Raw genomic sequence first — 17,063 nt, forward strand, 5'->3', positions numbered from 1 at the left:
CAGCTTCAAAATGACTTTTCTTACCCTCACCTCCCTTAATCAAACCTACTTCCTTCTTCTGCCTTTCCTTATTGGCTAATGGTACTACCAACTATCATTCTAAAGTTCTCAACTTTTCTCTCTTCCTTATCCTCAACTTACTTAAAAACTTCCACTGGCTCCCAAATGCCCACAGGAAAATGTCCAAATTCTTCAATACATTATACAACATGTTTCATATCCAGTCACTGCAAACTTTTGTTTCAACTCAGGCTACCAGTCCAAGAAAACTATTCTATGTTACAGCCCAGTGGTTTGCCAAACGTTTAAAATCAGGTCCCCCAGAGAATTATAATTTATTGGTAGAGTTCACCTTCACTTCTATATCTGTTTATTTGTTTTTATGAATACAGGCTCTAGAAAACCTTGTTCACATAGATAGATTGGAAGGAAAGCACTTTTGTTTTAGCCATGTGACTTGATTCTTTCAATGCCTTTGAGTTACCTGCCAGGATTCACAAAGTGATCTACTATAAAAAAATTACTTTAATAATCTCTAATGGCTGACAATTATTTGATCTTCCTACACATGTGTTGAAAACAACTAAAAATCACCTGGTTTGTTCCTTTGTCATTACAGCCATTAATTTCCAACATGAATAGCAATATTTCAAATTGCCACTCTATCTTGTTTCCCAGAGGGGTTTTTACAAACCCTTCCTGTTCAAATCCTAGTAAGACTGAGGATGAGTAATAATGTCTTTCATTTATAAAGTAGGATTAGAGTCATTATGGAAAGGGAAAACCAGTCTGACATCTTAATGCAACCATATTCTCTGGCAGATCAAATTTAAGAAAGAACACACATCAAGGTGGAATGTGTGGAACTCAATTTCTTTAAAACATAAAACTTGGAAAATTGTAATATATCCTGAGGCATTTGAACCTCACTCCTAAAAACACTACTCTAGTAACACCAGATTTCTTATCTCTATCAGAAAATATCATGTTCTTTAAAAGTACGATATTTCTGCAGATTCTATTGTGTCTTCTGAAATACCTTTTCCCCATGTCTGCCTGTGAACTGCTACTCATTTCTAAGACATAATTTCATTAACCTCTTTGTGAAACCTTTCCACACCCTGCAAGCAATTAATTAAAACCTCTCTGTGTTTCTGTAGTCCCTACACAGAACCCTTTCCCTTACTTCTTCATGCTAACATTTATGTTGAACTACAATGATTTGGGGATTTGTTTGTTTTTTTCTTTTTTTTCTTTTTGAAACAGATCTCACTCTGTTACACAGGCTGAAGTACAGTGTTGCAATGGCTTGACCTCCTGGGTTCAAATAATCCTCCTGCCTCAGTCTCCCAAGTAGCTAAGGACTGCAGGTATATGCCACCACCACCACACTTGGGTGATTTTTACATTTTTTGTAGAGATGGGACTCAATATATTGCCCAGGCTGCTCTTGAATTACTGGTCTCAAGTAAACCTCCTGCCTCAGCCTCCCAAAGTGTTGGGATTACAGACATGAGCCCCTATCTCCCACCTACAAAGATTTGTTTCATATATATATATTTTTTTGAGACGGAATCTTGCTCTGTCGCCCAGGCTGGAGTGCAGTGGCCGGATCTCAGCTCACTGCAAGCTCCGCCTCCCGGGTTTACGCCATTCTCCTGCCTCAGCCTCCCGAGTAGCTGGGACTACAGGCGCCCACCACCTCGCCCGGCTAGTTTTTTGTATTTTTTAGTAGAGACAGGGTTTCACTGGGTTAGCCAGGATGGTCTCGATCTCCTGACCTTGTGATCCGCCCGTCTCGGCCTCCCAAAGTGCTGGGATTACAGGCTTGAGCCACCGCGCCCGGCCCCGATTTGTTTCATATTTAACTCACCCTTATACTCTAGGTCCTTCAGGCCATGGTCAGATGATATTCATTTTTACATCACAGTGTCCACCCCTGCACCTCAGGACATAGTAGGCAGTAATAGATAATGCCAATGTGATATTCATTGAAAGCCTAGGCCAGGTGTGGTGGCTCACACCTGTAATCCCAGCACTTTGGGAGGTCGAGATGGGCAGATCACTTGAGGCCAGGAGTTCGGGACCAGCATAGTCAACACAGTGAAAGTCCGTCTCTAACAAAATTACAGAACAAATTAGCTGGGCGAGGTGGCACTTGACCGTAGTCCCAGCTATGTGGGGGGCTGAGGCACAAAAATCACTTGAACCTGAGAGGTGGAGGTTGCAGTGAGCTGAGATTGTGCCACTGAACTCCAGGCTGGGCTAAAGAGAGACTCTGTCTCAAAAAACAAAGAAAGCCTAAATGTATGCCATTCCCATGTACAAAGCTGGATCACCAACAAGCTATATATCTGAGATATATAATACTGTTTCCAAGGAAATAGCTTCATAGGTGTATAATTTTATAATATCTAGTTTTTACTAGAGGTAGATATAAAAATTCATTTACACTTTGTGTAAAATTATTAAAAATATTATCCATTATAATTATCATTGTCTCTTCTATAAAGACCTTGATGTACTGGTACTCAGAACTTACTACTGGGAAAGACTAGAAAAACTTTTCCTCTCCATACCAACTAATAATGCTCCATACAAACTAAAAATCACTTTTAAGAAAGTGATAAATAGCTCATTATGCTTGTCCCTGTTCTTGCCCCAGCCATCAGACAACTCCAACAGAAGTTTTGTGTTCAATTTTGGCAATTCCTTACAGCTTTGATTCTCTGCACAATTAACTCTCACATGTCCTCTCTTGCCTATAATTACCCAGGTTTTTCCTCATTTGCTTTTACTTTAGTAGTTCTAAAACTGTATTCTTTTAACTTCTTAAACAGAGGTATTAAATACTTTTATGTCATCATTAACTTCAGTGCCTAATACAGAGCTCTAAACAAAATAATCACTAACAGATACGAATACATTTAATATGTTTTCATATAGCTACTACTTATATAAAATTACATAGAAGATATCTAGATAAAGAAGATTCTTGTACTCAAAGCCTCACAATCTGTTTCTTAAAGAAAATACAAACAAATCCTTCTAATTTTTAAACTACTTTCATGTAAAGTAAGTATTTTTCCTGTTAATTTTACAGCATACCTGTGTAGGTTCAGGAGCCATACTCTTCCTTTGTTCTGTTGATTTTTCTATTGCTTCACTAAGAGACTTTGCATATTGTACCATAGCTTTCAACTGGGAATCAGTTAAAACCCATAATAAGTCATCCAATATTAGAACTAACTTCGTTGCTATGACATTGCAGTCCTTTAACTGTAGGGAAAAAAAAAACATGTTTTATAAAATTAAGCCAAGATATAAACTTTATAATACACTTGTATTCAAAAAATGTTTTCAAAACCTTTTTGAATAGAATTAAATATGGATTCTTCCTTCATACAAGAAGTATTTACCAGCTGGGCGCAGTGGCTCATGCCTATAATCTCAGCACTTTGGGAGGCCAAGGCAGGTGGATCACCTGAGGTCAGGAGGTCGAGACCAGCCTGGCCAACATGGTGGAAACCCTGTCGCTATTAAAAATACAAAAATCAGCCAGGTGTGGTGGTGGACACCTGTGTGATCCCAACTACTTGGGAGGCGGAGGCAGGAGAATTGCTTGAGCCCAGGAGGCAGAGGTTGCAGTGAGCGGAGATAGTGCCATTGTACTCCGGCCTGGGTGACAGAGAGAAACTCTGTCTCCAAAGGAAAAAAAAAGGTAGTCTTTACTGAGTTCCTATAATATGAAAGGAATATCTCCTAGTACTAGAGATGCAGTGGTAACAAAAGACAGACAAATCCTTGTACAAATTATATAGCACTTATATAACTTAATTTTGCATTTACAGCTGATAAATTATATAATTGTTTGTATTCAAAGACTCAATAGAAGAAATGAAATTATAAGACAGTAAATGTTCAACAAGTATTTGGCAACTGAGAAATATATTCAATTTGCCAAAAATAAAAATGTTTAGGCCAGGCATCGTGGCTCACACCCATAATACCAGCACTTTGGGAGGTCAAGACAGAAGGACTGCTTGAAGCCAGGAATTCATGACCAGCCTGGACAACATAGTGAGACCCTGTCTCTACAAAAAAATTACAAATTAGCTAGGCATGGTGGTGCATCCCTGTAGTCTCAGCTACTTGGGAGGCTAAAGTAGGAGGATCCCTTGAGCCCAGGAGTTCGAGGCTGCAGTAAGCTAGGACTGTGCCACCGCACTCCAGCCTGGGCAACAGAGAAAGACCCCATCTCCAAAAATAAAAATAAAAATAAGGCAGAGGCAGGAGGATCACATAAGTCCGGGAGCTCAAGACCAGTCTGGACAATACAATGAGATCTCATCTCTACAAGTAACTTAAAAAATTATTCAGGCATGGTGGTGCGTGCCTGTAATCCCAGCTACTTGGGAAGCTGAAGTGGGACAATCACTTAAGCCTGGGAAGTCAAGGCTTCAGTGAACCTTGATCATGACACTGCAATCAAGCCTAGGCAGTATAGTGAGAGCTCATCTCAAAACAAAACAAAATAAAATAAAAAATGATAAAATAAGAAAAAATAAGATAAAAATAAAAACAACAACAAAAAACCTTTGAAAAATCTATTAAACCTAAGACTGAAGAACATTATACCAGTTTTCTATAAATATTATCTGAGTAACCATACCACCCTTTATTTTGCATTATTTTAATATGCCACGGGTAGTATGCCAATATTTCACCTAAGACATTATTTAAAATTTCCTATAGTTAACTAATAGTTAACACAGAAATCGAAAAGTCAAATCCAAGAGTTAACACATGAATCCAAAATGTAATCTTGTTGACTCACCCTTCTTTTAAGTGTGACTCTGATTTTTGATTGGTTGGTTATTAATCGAACAGGAGCACACATAATTTCAAGATGTGAACTTTGGGTGGCATCTGCCTCTATTCTTATCATCTGCCAATTTATTTCTTTAAAAGTCAAAACCTAAGGAGAACACAGAGATTTAACTTCACTTACTCATACAAAACAGAATGAGAAATATGTAGTTTTAAAACAAAGCAAATGTATATTCTCAATTAATTTTCACGACATTTTAGATATATTCACCATGTTTTTATTTTTGTCAACTGTATTATTCCATCAAATTCAATTACACATCTTCATATTCATATTCATCATATGTAAAGCTGTTAATGCTTTTATTCTAAGTAATTCAGTTAATGTAAAGCTCAAATGCATTAAATCATGTTACCAAGAAAGAACTAAACAACATATTTTAGTTTGGGGAATTAAAAAATTCAATTCTGAGTAGCTGAGAAGTTAAAATAGGGCTTTAAATGGAAAGATTTACTACAGTAAAAGCATTAAAATGTGCAAATTTTATAACTGAATGATTAAGCGTAACACAGAGAGCTGGGTGCAATGGTTCCGGCCTGTAATCCCAGCACTATGGGAGGCCAAGGCAGGTGGATAGCTTGAGCCCAGGAGTATGAGACCAGCCTGGGCAACATAGCAAAACCCTGTCTCTACCAAAAATACAAAAATTAGGCAGGTGCAGTAGTACATGCCTTTAGTCCCAGCTACTCAAGATGCTGAGATGGGAGGATCACCCCAGCCCAGGGAGGTCAAGGCTGCAGTGAGCCGTGACTGCGCCACTGCACTCCAGCCTGGGCTACAGAGTGAGACCTTGTCTCCCCCACACCCTCCCCAAAAAAAGTAATATAGAGAAATGCAAAGTTAAAAGGCAACCATGAGATGTGATTTCTTTAATTGTTCTCTTTTACTTGTCACTACATGAAACATTTGAAAAAGAAAGAAAAACAATGTTACCTCTCCTCTCTGTGGATCCTGAATACGAGTAAATCTTAAATCTCCATGTTCCCAGTGTGCATTTACACTATAGATCCGAAGCTGAGAAAGTTCAAATGAAGCATTGAAGGCTTTTGCTCCAATTCTGATGACTATAGAATTTACAGAAACAGTAATTCCCTCAACTACTTTTTCAGCAAAGCTGTATTCACTGGAAAAACAAAGTAAAATAAAATACATTAATGACAAAACTAATTTTTACAAGTTCTATTAATATTTGCACATTGCTGGTCGGGGATGGTGATTCACACCTGTAATCCTAGCACTTTGGGAGGCTGAGGCAGGCAGATCACTTGAGGCCAGGAGTTCAAGACTAGGCTGGCCAATACAGTGAAACCCCATCTCTACTAAAAAAAAAAAAAAACAAAACACACACACACACAAAATTAGCTGGGCACAGTGAGATTTTCCATCTCCAAAAAAAAAAAAAAAAAAAAAAGGAAAACAAACCTCAAACACAACAATCTAGTCTAGTTAGACATAAGTTATAAAAAAAAAAAAAAAAAAAATGCTATTCTCAGCCAGGCATGGTGGCTCTCACCTGTAATCCTAGCACTGTGGCTGTGGGAGGCCAAGGTAGGTGGATCACTTTAGCCCAGGAGTTCGAGACCAGCCTGACCAACAAGGAGAAATCCCATCTCTACTAAAAATACAAAGAAGTTAACTGGGCATGGTGGCACATGCCTGTAGTCCCAGCTACTTGGGAGGCTGACCTGAGAGGATCGCTTCAGTATGGGAGGTGGAGGTTGCAGTGAGCTGAGATGGCACCACTGCACTCCAGCCTGGGTAACAGAGTGAGACCTTGTCTAAAAAAAAAAAATTAAAAATAATTTTTTAAAAAAACACTCTTCTCACTCTCTAAACCTTTTCTGGTTCTCAGAGCTGCACAATTTTTTAATACTCTTCTTAAAATGTAAAAGACTTTTTGGCTGGGCACAGTAGCTCACACCTATAATCCAAGTACTTTGAGAGGCAAAGGGAGGAGGACTGCTTGAGCCCAGGAGTTAAAATCAGCCTGGGCAACACAGGGAGACCCCTATCTCTACCAAAAATACAAAAAACAAGCCAGGTATGGTGGCTCGCACCTGTAGTCCCAACTACTTGGGAGGTTGAGGTGGGAGGATCGATTGAGCTTGGGAGGTCAAGGCTGCAGTGAGCCAAGATCGTGCCACTGCATTCCAGCCTGGGCAACGGAGTGAGACCCAAAACTACATATTTATATTCCATTTTTTTTTACTCTGAACACCACTCAATGAATGTATTCATTCTCTTGATATCCATTCCAGACCTACTGAATCAGAAATTCAAGAAAAGGAGCTTCAGAGACTTTGTAGATTTAATAAGCACTCTAAATGACTGTTACAATCAGGCAAGTCTGGAAAATGCTGAAACAGATTAACCACACTGCCATATGTCAAAATATGAGGATTTAAATAGTTTAAATCATCACATGATTACAAAGTCAAAATTATAAAGCTTATGATACTATAAAAACAAGAATTAGAGAGGACACTATCGACTATACTAAGCACACAAGGACAAAATGATTCATTTTAGTTCTTTCAGACTCTAGCCAACCTAAAGGCCAACAACTATTCTATGAAACCTGAAATCATAATTGAACCTGTAAAATCTGAAGTTGCTGGATGATGCTACATTACAAAGAAGTTAACATGAAAGCTCTTTTCCCAGTCACTAATATCTGTAGTCCAAATATAAACTGCACATCTGATAAACCTGGCCTTTTGTCAACTCTTAGAAGTGGAATGAATCATCATTAGATTCCCATGGCATGCACTGTAGGTATTCTCATGGCATGCACTAACATAAAGGTGGCTCAACCTTTGTAAAAGAGCAGTAAGTGAGTGTGTGTCTGTGTACACACATGAATGCATTCATCCTCAAGAAAAGTTTTTAACGGTTTTTCAACGGTTTTACATAACACCTAGAATACTACACATGTTCAGAGCTGCCATTTGACGCAACATGAAGAGGCATCAATCACATTAAAAATCTATGTGAACAACTGATGTGAATGCAAAAATAATGCAGAAATCCTGTTGTAGGAAAATCATGTATAGTACTAGACTGAAATTTAACTGAGTGCAAAAAAGCAGACAATATATTTTTTAAAAAAATTTTAATAACTTCTAACATTTCAAAAAGGCTTTATGAAATGGTCCCGATACTTCTGCTTTATTAGTATCTGATTTTCATCTATCAAAATATAACCTGTGGAAAGCAAAAACATTTTAAACTTAATGAATTTTAGAGTCACCCAAAAGGTCTATAATTTAAGGCATCCACTTAACTCTTTTTTTTTTTTTGAGACAGAGTCTCTCTCCATCACACAGGCTGGAGTGCAGTGGCATAAGCTCAGCTCACTGCAGCCTTGATGTCCCGGGTTCAAGCAATTCTCCTGCCTTGGCCTCCCCAGTAGCTGGGAATACAGGCGGATACCACCGCGCCCAGCTAATTTTTGTATTTTTGTAATTTTGGCAGAGACGGGGTTTCACCATGTTGGTCAAGCTTGTTGCGAACTCCTGACCTCAGGTGATCCGCCCACCTCAGCCTCCTAAAGTGTTGGGATTACAGGCATGGGCCACTGCACCAAGCCCAACTAAAATCTTTTTTTTTTTTTTTTTTTGAGACAGTCTTGACATTGCACGCCAAGGCTAGAGTGCAATGGCACGATCTTGGCTTACTACTACCTCTGCCTCTCAGGTTCAAGCAATTCTCCTGCCTCAGCCTCCCAAGTAACTGGGATTATAGGTGCACAGTGCCATGCCCATAAAGTTTTTTGTATTTCAGTAGAGACAGGGTTTCATCGTTTTGCCCAGGCTGGTCTCAAACTCCTGAGGTCAGGCAATCCACCCGCCTCGGCCTCCCAAAGTGACAGGATTACAGGCAGGAGCCACCACGCCTGGCCTCCCAACTTAACTCTTAAGAGTCATAAAAGTTCCACTGATGCACAGAAAATGATATGCAGAGAAACTGATCAGAGGCTCTCTTATTTATAGAATGCCTAAATTCTTCTGCTTCCATTTTCTGCTGCTGCTCTGCCATTAATCACTATTATTTAATAATAGCAAGGAAAACAAGATGAATAAAGGAAGTTAAAAGTCAAATCTGCAACTTTGCAATGTATATAACTAAAACTGCAAAATGTTTGATAGGAGAGCTGACTGAAATAGAGGCAATTTGAGGTTAAGGCTTTTTTTTTTTTTTTTTTTTTAATGTACTGTTACTGCCAATAACGGAGTTGACTATAGAAAATAACTCCCTTTGGCAGTCATGCAGATTAACAGAAGTAGCTTACCTTTGTCCTGAAGCAGTTGCAATTGGCGATGGGCCATTAGGGCTTCTTGGTTCTTCACATGTACTCATTTCCATTATTACTTTATCCAGGGACTAATAAAAACGTTAAAATGTAAACAATTAGATTTTTTATTTTATGTATATTATTAAAGTATTATGTAAGATTATTTTCTCTTTCATTTTTCCTTAGGAAGAAAGTAAACAGTAAGTGAGCAGAGTCATTTAAGTGTCTCTTTACAGGTCTAAAAAGACAAATGCCAAAAAAACACAAAGCACTCAATCGGTTCTCAAGGCATTTATTATCTAGTGGAAAAACTGTGTGTATTACAGGTGTATGGAGGGGGGAGGAATTAAGACATAGCCATTAACTACTGAAATCATCAGATTTCATGAAAACAGAATTTCTACTCCCAGATATATTCATTGATAAAAAATTATATATTAATAAATAGGACTGAACTACCCTCAAAAGCTTATCACAATCTAAGATCTGAGTTATGAGACACAAAACTATGGGAAATATAAAATAAGCAGGAAATGTGAAAAAAAAACACTCCCATAATGGAAAAAGTTCTTTCTCAGGGTGATACTTTTTTCCCTGAAGAAAGATCTAATGTCCTTAATAGTCATCACTAACACAACTCCAGTCATTCTTCATTCTCTATTTCACATATAGCATTTATTATTATTTGAAACTGTCTTGTTTTATTCATGTTCTTGATCATTATATTTTTTAAATGAATGAACAAATGATTGGATTTCTTCCACTTTCCTTAAAAAGCAAAGTATATTAAAGAACATATTTCATAATTTACTAGATCAGTAAAAGGAGAAACAAAGACAGTCTGGATCAAATGTTATTGAAAGAATAATCCCACAGTACATCAACAAAGAGTTAAATGATGCAACAAAATACTATGCCAATTTAGAACATAGTATTCTAGACCTGAAACACTTTTAAAGATGCTCCTACTTTAACGTTAAAACTTCTCATTTAAAGGATGAAAAATCTGAGTCCTATCAAAATAAAATGAAAGCTAACTGGTGAAAAATCCAGACTATATTTTCATGAAACAAAAGTTTACTATGAACAGAGTAGCTAGATAATGTATATATATAAATGTTTATTTCTAAAGAGGCTTCAGAACTCACCAAACAGATGGGATGTGTTTTCAGTTTTGTCCATGGGATCTACAAATGAAAAATTTTTAAGATGTATCACTAAGAAGAAAATAATATAAACAGTAATCAATACAGGTGTTATATTAATATAGGACAGACACAACAAATTATATAAAATCACTTTTCTTAAATTACAAAATAAACTGAGCAACTCACTCACACTTTTGAAATCAGATGAACCCATTTTATATAAGAAATTATTACTAGCTGTATCTTCTCAGTCATCTTTTGATTAGAAATTGTAAGTTCTTTTTTCTTTTTTTCTTTTTTTTTTTGAGACAGAGTCTCTTTCTGTTGCCCAGACTGGAGTGCGGTGGCATGATATCAGCTCAGTGCAACCTCCACCTCCTGGGTTCAAGCAATTCTCGTGCCTCAGCCTCCCAGTAGCGGAGATTACAAGTAAGTGCCACCACACCCGGCTAATTTTTGTATTTTTAGTAGAGACAGTGTTTGTGATATGGTGGCTAGGCTGGTCTCTAACTCCTGGCCTCAAATGATCCACCCAACTCAGCCTCTTAAGGTGCTGGGATTACAGGCGTGCACCACCACGCCTGGCCAATTTCAGGTTATTTTAAATATCTTTTTTTAACAATCCTTAAAACAAATCTTAATATCATAATTTAAACGAAGAGTTCCCAGCAAAACATAATCAGTGTTCTGTCCATTTAACAACCTGTTTAATCCTAGAATTCTGAGCAATCATTTTGTAAATATTCAAGACAAATACAAAAGTTAGGCCATTAATACAAAATGCAGGAAACATCAAATATATAATGTTGAAATATACCCTGCACTAAAAATGTCAAGTTTTGCCTCCAAAAGACTCTTAGATCTAATAAATAAATTCAGTAAGGTTTAGGTTACAAAATCAACGTACACAAATCAGTAGCACTGCTACAAACCAACAAAAATCACGCTGATAATCAAACCAGGAACTTAATCCCTTTTACAATAACTACTACTACTACAAAAAAAAAAAAAAAAAAGACGTAGGAATATACTTAACCAAGGAGTTGAAAGATCTCCACATGGAGAACTAAAAACACTGTGGAAAGAAATCATAGATGACATAAACAAATGGAAATACATCCCATGCTCGTGGACTGGAAGAATCTATACTGTGAAAATGACCATACTGCCCAAAGCAATCTACAAATTCAATGCAAATCTTCTCAAAGTACCAACACCATTTTTCACAGAATTAGAAAAAACAACCCTAAACTTCATATGGAACCAAAAAAGAACCCAAATAGCCAAAACAATCCTAAGCAAAAAGAACAAACCTGGAGGCATCACATTACCCAACTTCAAATTATGCAAGTCTATACTAACCAAAACAGCATGGAACAGGTATAAAAATAGGCACATGGGCCGGGCGCGGTGGCTCAAGCCTGTAATCCCAGCACTTTGGGAGACCGAGACGGGTGGATCACGAGGTCAGGAGATCGAGACCATCCTGGCTAACACGGTGAAACCCTGTCTCTACTAAAAAATACAAAAAAAAAAAAACTAGCCGGGCGAGGTGGCGGGCGCCTGTAGTCCCAGCTACTCCGGAGGCTGAGGCAGGAGAATGGCGTAAACCCGGGGGACGGAGCTTGCAGTAAGCTGAGATCCGGCCACTGCACTCCAGCCCGGGCGACAGAGCGAGACTCCGTCTCAAAAAAAAATAGGCACATGGACCAATGGGACAGAACAGAGCAAAGTATTCTGTTCCACTGAACAGAATACACAGGCCAATGGAAAACTAAATACATAGGCTAACGGAACAGAATACAGAAGGAAGAAATAAAGCCAAATACTAACAATCAACTGATCTTTGACAAAGCATACAAAAACACAAACTGGAGAAAGGACACCATATTCAATAAACGGTGCTGGAAAAATTGGATAGCCACATGTAGAAGAATGAAATTGGATCCCTATCTCTTACTGTATACAAAAATTAACTCAAGATAAATGAAAGCTTTAAATCTAAGATCTGAAACCATAAAAATTCTAGAAGAAAACCTAGGAAAAACTCTTCGGAACATTGGCCTAGGCAAAGAATTTATGACCGAGACCCCAAAAGCAAATGCAACAAAAATAAATGAGACCTAATTAAACTAAAACACTTCTTTTTTTTTTTTTTTTTTTTTTTTTTGAGACAGAGTCTCGCTCTGTCGCCCAGACTGGAGTGCAGTGGCCGGATCTCAGCTCACTGCAAGCTCCGCCTCCCGGGTTCCCGCCATTCTCCTGCCTCAGCCTCCCGAGTAGCTGGGATTACAGGCGCCCGCCACCTCGCCCGGCTAGTTTTTGTATTTTTAGTAGAGACGGGGTTTCACCGTGTTAGCCAGGATGGTCTCGATCTCCTGACCTCGTGATCCGCCCATCTCGGCCTCCCAAAGTGCTGGGATTACAGGCTTGAGCCACCGCGCCCGGCCAAAACTAAAACACTTCTACACAACAAAAGAAATAATCATCAGAGTAAACTGACAGCCTACAGATTGTCAATATTCACAAACTATGCATCTGACAAAGAAAATATTCACAAATTATGCATCTGACAAAGGACTAACATTCAGAATCTACAAGGAACTCAAACAAATCAGCAACAAATAAGCCTTTTAAAAAGTGGGCAAGGACATGAACAGACATTTTGCAAGAGAAGATATACAAATGGCCAACCACATGAAAAAATACTGAAAATCAGTAATCATAAGGGAAATGCAAACTAAAACCACATTGAGATACCACCTTTTCCCAGTCAGAATGGCCATTACTAAAAAGTTGAAAAACAATAGCTGTTGTCATGGAAGTGATGAGAAAGGAATGCTTATACATTGCTGGTAGGAATATAAGTTAGTACAACCTCAATAGAAAACAATACAGAAATTTCTCAAAGATCTAAAAGTAGATCTACCATTTGGTCCAGCAATCCCACTACCGAGTGGGTATCTATCCAAAGGAAGAGAAATCACTATATCAAAAAGACTCTGGTCCTCATTCCAAACATGATCCTATTAAAAAAAAAAAAAAAAAGACACCTGGACACATATGTCTAATGCAACGCAATGCACAGTTGCAAAGATATGGAATCAATCTAAGTGCCCATCAACCTATGAGTGGATACAGAAAATGTGGTACAGAAATACCATGGAATACTACTCAGCCATAAAAAAAAGAGCAAAATAATGTCTTTTGCAGTAACTTGAAAAGAACTGGAGGCCATTATTCTAAGTGAAGTAACAGGAATTGAAAACCAAATACCACATGTTCTTTTAAGTGGGAGGTGAGCTATGGGTATGCAAAGGCATACAGAGTAGCATAATGGACTTTGGAGACTCAGAAGGCGGGTAAGGTAGGAGAGGGGTGAGGATGAAACTACTTCCCGAGTACAATGTACACTACTTAGCTGACAGGTGCACTGAAATCCCAGACTTCGCCACTATACAATTCACTCATGTAAACAAAAACCACTTGTATCTCTAAAGCTATCGAAATAAAAAAAAATTACTAAAATAAAAGTGTCAAGTCTTTGCAGATATTTAGGTTTCCAAAGGGTAGAACAAAAATTAAAAGTGACCATCAAAGGATATAGGAACTTTTCTATAATCTTTTCTCAGGAGCCCAAATTTTAGTTTTATGGAACAATCAGCATGCAGTATTTCAACTAAGCAGACAACTCTTAAACAAAGCCTCATCTTTAAGACCAATAAGTGACACAAATTGACATATGATTAAAGACAAGTAGAAGCCAGTCGGGCATGGTGGCTCATGCTGTAATCCCAGCACGCTGGGAGGCAGAGGTGAGTGGTGGATCACCTGAGGTCGAGAGTTTGAGACCACCGTGGCCAACAGGATGAAACCCCATCTCTACTAAAAATACGAAAATTAGCCAGGTGTGGTGGCATGCGCCTATAATTCCAGCTACCTGGGAGGCTGAGGCAGGAGAATCGCATGAACCTGGGAGGTAGAGGTTGCAGTGGGCCAAGACAGTGCCACTGCACTCCAGCCTGGGCGACAAGAGCAAGACTCCATCTCAAAAAAAAAAAAAGGTAAGTAGTATAACAAGTTATAATAATAATAATAGGAATGATACTAACAGTAAACAGAAACCCTTAAAATTCTCAAAATGGGCCGGGCACAGTAGCTCACACCTGTAATCCCAGCACTCTAGGAGGCCAAGGTGGGTGGATCACGAGGTCAGGAGATTGAGATCATCTTGGTCAACATGGTGAAATCCCATCTCTACTAAAATACAAAAAAATTAGCCAGACATGGTGGCAGGTGCCTGTAATCCCAGCTACTTGGGAGGCTGAAGCAGCGGAATCGCCTGAACCCGGGAGGCAGAGGTTGCAGTGAGCTGAGATCACACCACTGCAGTCCAGCCTGGTGACAGAGCAAGACTCCGTCTCAAATAAAAAAAAAAAAAAAAAAAAATCTCAAAATGAAAAAGAAACTAATGAAGAAAAGGGATAAAACTGCAAATTTATTAGTTCTCATGTCTTCATTTGAAAAAGTATTTACTCACTACTTTTTTAAAATTTTTTTGAGACAGGGTCTCACTCCATCACCCAGGCTGGAGTGCAGTGGCACAATCATGACTCACTGCAGCCTCACCCTTCTAGACTCAACTGATCATCCTGCTTCAGCTTCCCAAGTAGCTGGGACTACAAACACATGTGCTACCATGTTGGGCTATTTTTTTTTTTTTTTTTTTTTTTTGCCAGTAGAGATGCAGTCTCATTATGTTACCCAGGCTAGTCTCAAACTCCTGGGCTAAAGCAATTTGCCTACCTCAGCCTTCCAAAGTGCTGGGATTACAAGTGTGAGCCACCATGCCCAGCAGCTCACTACAAGTTTAGACTGTCCCATTTAACAATAAAACTTAAGAAAAAACTATCTTTGAACATGTACCAAATGGATGCAATTATTAACAAATTAATAATTTTAAAATATTAATGGAATCACATTTAAACAAAAATTAAGACCTATAAAATAGTTAATATATGCCTTTAAATATAAGGCATAACTTTATGCAAAGGTATCTTTCTTTTGAAATTATATTAATAAAAATGTTTTTACAGAATTATCTAAAATTAAGTATTTTAAAAGATAGAGCCAAAATATAGAAAGTAAACATAAACGTCCTTCTACTTATATCAAGCCACAGATATCAAAGTCTCACCCTGATGGACGCTTTATTACAAAAAACTTTGTTGATAGCAAGCCATGTCGGCAAATCCAACATATTCTGGAGCACTTCTTCATCCAACTCCAAATTCTTCAGTTCACCTTCTCCTTTAAGGGTACTTAGATTTATCTTGTCAGGAGATAAATTTTTGGTAAATCTGAAAGAGAATATACATGGACATTTATTTATGTGTCAGTACACTCCAGAGTCATTTTTTCAAATATACAGAGCACTAAAAATAGCAGTGGATGCAACCTAATGTCCATCAATGACAAACGGTTAAAGAAAATGTGGTACATATACACGATGGAGTATTATTCAGCCATAAAAAAGAATGAGATCCTGTCATTGGCAACAACATAGATGGAACTGGAGGACATTACAGTTAAGTGAAACAAACTAGGCACAGAAAGACAAACTTTACACGCTCTTGTTCACTTGTGGGAGCTAAACATTAAAACAATTGAACTCATGGAGATCTAGAGTAGAAATGATGGTCACCAGAGGCTGGAAAGGGTAGTGGTGGGGAGCAGGGGTGGGAATGGGTAGTGGATACAAAAACACAATTAGGTAGAATGAATATGATACTGATATGGTTTGGCTCTGTGTTCCCACCCAAATCTCATCTCTAATTGTAATCCCCACATGTCAGGGGAAGGATCTGGTGGGAAGTGATTGGATCATGGGGGCAGTTTCTCCCATGCCATTCTCATGATAGTTACGGAGTGAGTTCTCACAAAATCTCATGATTTTAAAGTGTTTGGCAGTTTCTCAGTTTCTCTCTCTCTCTCTGTCACCATGTAAGACGTGCCTCGCTTCACCATCACCTTCCACCACGATTGTAAGTTTCCTGAGGCCTCCCCAGCCATGCAGAACTGTGAGTCAATTAAACCTTTCTTCGTAAATTACTCGGTCTCAAGGAATGTCTTCATAGCAGTGTGAAACCGGACTAAGACAGATATAGTATTCAACAGCACAAAAAGTGACTACAGTCAACAATAATTTATTGTACATTTTAAAGTAATTAAGTCTGTAAGTGGAATGTTTGTAACACAAAGAAATGATAAAGGCAGCCAGACGCGGTGGCTCACACCTATGATCCCAGCATTTTGGGAGGCTGAGGAGGGCAGATCACTTGAGGGCAGGAGTTCAAGACCAGCCTGGCCAACATGGTGAAACCTGGTCTCTACTAAAAATATAAAAAAATTAGCTGGACGTGTTGGCGCATGCCTGTAGTCCCAGCTACTCAGGAGGCTGAGGTGGGAGTTTCGCTTCAGTCCAGGAGGTGGAGGATGCAGTGAGCTGAGACTGTGCCATTGCACTCCAGCCTGGGTGACACAGCAAGACCCTGTCTCAGGAAAAAAAGAAAAAAAAGACTGGAAATAATTAACATAACAGTGAGCATTTTCCAAGGGTTTACTGTGTTCCAAGCTCTTGGCATACATACGTGACTACTTCATTTAGTTCCCATGATAACCTATTAGGATCTATACTAATTTTACCCTAATTTTTGAATGAGTAAACATA

General features: G+C 38.5%; 1 protein-coding gene across 3 annotated transcripts in view; it reads right to left on the reverse strand.

The window, feature by feature from the left end:
- Positions 1–17,063, reverse strand: part of UHRF1BP1L (UHRF1 binding protein 1 like) — a 109,745-nt gene that overhangs the window by 57,826 nt on the left and 34,856 nt on the right. For all 3 annotated transcript variants that reach the window (XM_010383568.2, XM_030939128.1, XM_030939129.1), the window contains 6 exons: positions 15,531–15,693; positions 10,334–10,372; positions 9,183–9,274; positions 5,825–6,014; positions 4,838–4,978; positions 3,109–3,279 (listed from right to left, as the gene is read on the reverse strand). In XM_010383568.2, coding sequence (XP_010381870.1) covers positions 3,109–3,279; positions 4,838–4,978; positions 5,825–6,014; positions 9,183–9,274; positions 10,334–10,372; positions 15,531–15,693 — 796 coding nt within the window. The remainder of the gene's footprint in view (positions 1–3,108; positions 3,280–4,837; positions 4,979–5,824; positions 6,015–9,182; positions 9,275–10,333; positions 10,373–15,530; positions 15,694–17,063) is intronic.

The sequence above is a fragment of the Rhinopithecus roxellana genome, chromosome 10 (genome assembly GCF_007565055.1).
Source record: "Rhinopithecus roxellana isolate Shanxi Qingling chromosome 10, ASM756505v1, whole genome shotgun sequence".
Lineage (NCBI taxonomy): Eukaryota > Metazoa > Chordata > Mammalia > Primates > Cercopithecidae > Rhinopithecus > Rhinopithecus roxellana.